General features: G+C 39.3%; 1 protein-coding gene across 1 annotated transcript; it reads left to right on the top strand.

Moving 5' to 3' along the window:
* Nucleotides 1-1,658: 1,658 nt before the first annotated feature.
* LOC140244385 (calcium-dependent secretion activator 1-like) lies at nucleotides 1,659-2,474 on the top strand. Its single transcript, XM_072324027.1, has one exon. The coding sequence runs from the start codon at nucleotides 1,659-1,661 to the stop codon at nucleotides 2,472-2,474; it is 816 nt and encodes a 271-aa protein (XP_072180128.1).
* Nucleotides 2,475-4,534: the final 2,060 nt, after the last annotated feature.

The raw sequence follows: 4,534 nt of genomic DNA, 5'->3' as shown, positions 1-4,534 counted from the left end.
TAAAATCAATTAATAAGATATTATCATGCTTGCAACAATGTCGCGGACGAATTTCATTAAAAAAACCCAATGAAAAACAAAAAGTCAAAAAACAAAGAAATCAGTGGCGGATCCAGAGGGGGGCGCAACCGGCGCACACCCCCCCCCCTTTATTTTTCGTTAAAAACAAAAGAAATAAAAAGAAAAAAATGAAATGAAACCCAGAAGTGGCACCAGAAATAATTAGTCACGCCCCCCCCCCCTTTACAGAATTCCTGGATCCGCCCCTGAAAATACATAAGAAATTCTGAAAAACAATGAAATGCTTACGAAAATTTTTTAATGACTCAATTTTTTTAACTTACATTTGCTAAGGACACTTGAAAGAATATGTACACAAAAATGTGCCTGTTTGGAGCTTTATTTTGTGATTTATAGATCAGACAGTCTGATTTCATGTATAAATGAGCATAATTTAGCATAATTTTTTTTCTGGAAAAATCAACATTACATTTTTCATTAGGTAATGTAACAGGTAATATGTGTGTCAATTTTCGTCGGGATCACGCAGTTGACGGCTAAGATTGGGGGATGGGGGGGGGGGGGGGGGGACTTGGCCCCCTCCGGCTCTATCATCTACCTAAGTAGCCTGGCCTAGTTAGGGTTAATAGGGAAACATAGAGAGGAATTTACACCCGAATGATGACACACATTTTTCTCTTTTAGGGTGCAAAATTTAAAATGAAAATGTTAGGTGATAAAATTGATATAGCTGATTCACTGTTAGTGAAACAATCTTAATTATTAGAAAATAATTTGTAGAACTATGTAAACCCTAACTACCTGGTATCGTAACAGAAATAACAAAGAATCTAAGAAAAGAACCTGACAACGAGTGTCATTGAAGAACTTATAAAGAGATGTTACATAGGTCTATTGTGTCAGTTTTTTTTTTTTTTTTGCTTAAATTTTAGGAGTGGAGAAATAAAAAGGGATGCATTGTACAACCCCGGATCCATGTGATATTTAAAGAGCGCCATCACATCTGGGCGCAGTCGTTCTCCTCCGCCCCCCCCCCCCCTTTCTCCAAAATACACCCCCCAAAATAATAACAATAAAGTGTGAGAGGATCAACTGGAGAGGATAGATGTCATCTTACGTTGTTGTATGTATAGGTTATGGTTATGGTATGGTTCCATAGTCGTACTTATACAGTCATGTACAAATATACAAGCAAGTGTGATAAAATCTACAAACTGTACAATATGCAGGACCTTTTACCCTCCCCCCACCCCCCACCCCCCCCCCCCCCCCCCCCCACACACACACACACACACACAAGCTACCCGAAGATCACGCAAACGTCTCGTCTTCGGCGCACAAGATACTCGATCATAGCACTTCCAAAGCAGCACGGACTTTGCTCGTTGTCCGTGCGCCATATAGCCACCACATACTAGTAAGTACAGCGCACAATATAATGCGCATCGTATAGATCGCCACACCGAAAACAGAGAGAGCTCTGAGGTGGAGACGAGAGCGCAGGTGGTTCGCTCCCAGCAGACGATAAATATCGTCGCTGTAACATCAACGGATATCTATATCGGAAAATAATCTCCAAAGCAAACTCGGCGTCAGTGTTAACTCTTGTTAGATATAACTGTTGATACCGACTCAAGATGTTAGATCCGTCGTCGAGCGACGAGGACTCGGAAAATGACTACGAAGATGAAACCGATTCCCTCTCCGCACCCAGTCAGACTGGGTTGCGTATGTGTGCGTCCAGCAGTGACAGCTTGCAAGCTAATAACGCGGCTCAAGCCACTACTGGGCATCGGCAATCGGTTGTGCGACCTGCCAGCCCCAGCCCATCGCTCATCAGCGAACGTGAGAGGAAGGAGGCAGAGCGTTTGGAAAAAGAAGAGGAGGATCACAAGAAACGATTGCAGCTGTACGTTTTTGTGATGAGGTGCATCGCGTATCCATTCAATGCCAAGCAGCCGACAGATATGATGAGAAGGCAGACAAAAGTCACAAAAACACAACTGCAGACAATCAAAGAGCGATTTCAGGCTTTCATAAACGGGGAAACCCAAATTGTGGCAGATGAAGCCTTCTGCAATGCAGTGCAAAGTTACTATGAGGTATTTCTGAAGAGCGACCGTGTGCTTAAAATGGTGCTCAGTGGTGGATGCTCCTCGCACGATTTCAGAGAGGTCTTCAAAAACAATGTTGAGAAGAGAGTGCGTAGTCTGCCAGAAATAGATGGTTTGAGCAAAGAAACTGTCCTCAGTTCTTGGATGGCCAAGTTCGATGCCATTTACCGAGGCGAGGAAGACCCTCGAAAACAGCCACAGAGGTTGTCAACATCAGCTGCGTCCGAGCTCATTCTGAGTAAGGAGCAGCTCTACGAGATGTTCCAGAATATTTTGGGTGTCAAGAAGTTTGAACATCAGCTGCTGTTTAATGCATGCCAGGTATGTTGCATAGCCTAGGGATTTAATTTAATTTTGAAAGTTCATTTTATATCTAGATTTCTAATTACATTGTTCCATGTTAATCCTGCCTTCATATTCACAATGAGTTAAACTACAGCAGTCTATGAGAATAAAGATTATGGTACTGGTATGTTTTCTTTCCACATTTTACATTAAACAAGAAAAAGCTGCCACAGGCCTAATAGGAATCTACATGCAGAGGGCTGGGGGAGAGGTGGAGAGAGAGAAAGAAAATACCATCTGAGCTAGCACGTGCAGTGATAATTAGCTACATTGTAGCTAATTATCTAGATAGATAATTAGCTACATTGTAGCTAATTATCTAGATAGATAGCTCATCCTTATATTCTGTTACAAGATAAAGCAAATCATGCAAACTTCATCCGCCTGCTCCATACATTTGAATCCTACACTTTTTCATGTGGTCGATTTTGGCATGGGAGGTCGAACCTTGGTGTGGGCTTTTTTTTAAAGTTTGTTTTTTAAATCTTGAGATGGGTTAATTGCTGAAAGGTTGTAATGCAAAAAAAAAAAAAAAAAAACAGCTGTAAGCTATGGTAAGCAAAAATGAAGTGTAAAAGCAAGAATGATTGCAGTATATTTTTGTGTATTCCGTATGTTAAAGTGAAAATGGCTCTTGTGTGTCTGCAGGACTGTCAATTTTTCTCTAACATGTACATTTATATAAAATATGTGTGAGAGAACACCATGACAACAATGATTACAGATTATGGGTAATGACAAAAACATGAAATATTAACCAAAAAGGTTTGCTAGAAATACTCCGTCTCAGAGCTAACCCAATCGTGGTTGCTACATGATGTTTTACATCATTTCAATATATGGGGGTCATCTAGCGGTTTCCATCATATGCAAGAGTGTGAATTGCATGAAGCTTGTTCTGCATGCGATTTACAATACTCCTGTGTATTGCTCCGAGGACATGACTTAATCATTTACCATACTACCAAGGTACCAGCATTCTACACACCCGCTACTGAACAGGGAAGCCGGGCAATTCTTGAATAAAAGTTGGTTAACACTATAAATATTAAAACTCAGAATACTACTGCAAAAGATAACTCATTATCCCTGAAAATTGCATTAGCCAGACAAGTTTGTTGGAAGAGCTTTCCAATATAATGCAAGCAAATTTGAATAGATGAAAGATAAGTTTTGAACCATTACAAGAACTATGTTTTAGTTTTAATCTCTCTGACATACAGTGATACTACTGTATAATGTCCATTGTACAGTATACTATGTGCTATTAATTATACCACATTCCAATCAAATGCAGCTGCTTATTTGAGAAAGACTTCATTGCATTCATATCTAAGTGATCATTGTACTGGCATTTAACAAAATCAGGTTCTTGCCACATATAAACTTATTTAGTATGCCAATTAGGATTAAATCCTAAATGCACACTGCATTTTTTTTTTTTTTTTGTATCTGTACCCCTATTACTTTTTATGTTTACATGGTGTTAAAGACATATGCTGCCTTACTTTTAGGTGAAGCAGATCATGCAACACACAGCCAGCAGCTGTACTACCATCCGTGATTTAGCCATCACATATCACAAAGCAAAGTGTCAAGCAACATTACCCGGTATAGTCCTTGACTTTTATAAGCATTTCATGTACAGTACCATAGTTCCACAGGAAAGCCAGAAGCTTCACATGTTACGCATCTGGTTTAAAACACAAACAGTGGATTTAAATACAATCCTTCCTAGCATGCTGCCAATAAATATATTCCCCGAGTATGGTAAAATATCCATTATTATGACCTAATTGATTCGTTCTATTACCGGTAAATAAAAAAAACAAAAAAAACAACAACATCACAATTGCAGACCACAGCACAAAAAGATTACAGTATTTACAGATGACTGTGTATTCTACTGTTCATGATTTCTAAACCATCAGATGGGAATCACTGAAAAGTAAACTGTGTCTACATTTTATATGACAACCGTGCAACTTTGACAAATACTTGAGGCATGAAATTCAACTTATCAGAGCGCTTAATAATGAGGATCTCAAGAAAAC

Source organism: Diadema setosum, chromosome 2, assembly GCF_964275005.1.
Source record: "Diadema setosum chromosome 2, eeDiaSeto1, whole genome shotgun sequence".
Classification (NCBI taxonomy): domain Eukaryota; kingdom Metazoa; phylum Echinodermata; class Echinoidea; order Diadematoida; family Diadematidae; genus Diadema; species Diadema setosum.
Note: the sequence above shows the minus strand (reverse complement) of the source record. Positions and strands in the feature narration are given on the sequence as shown.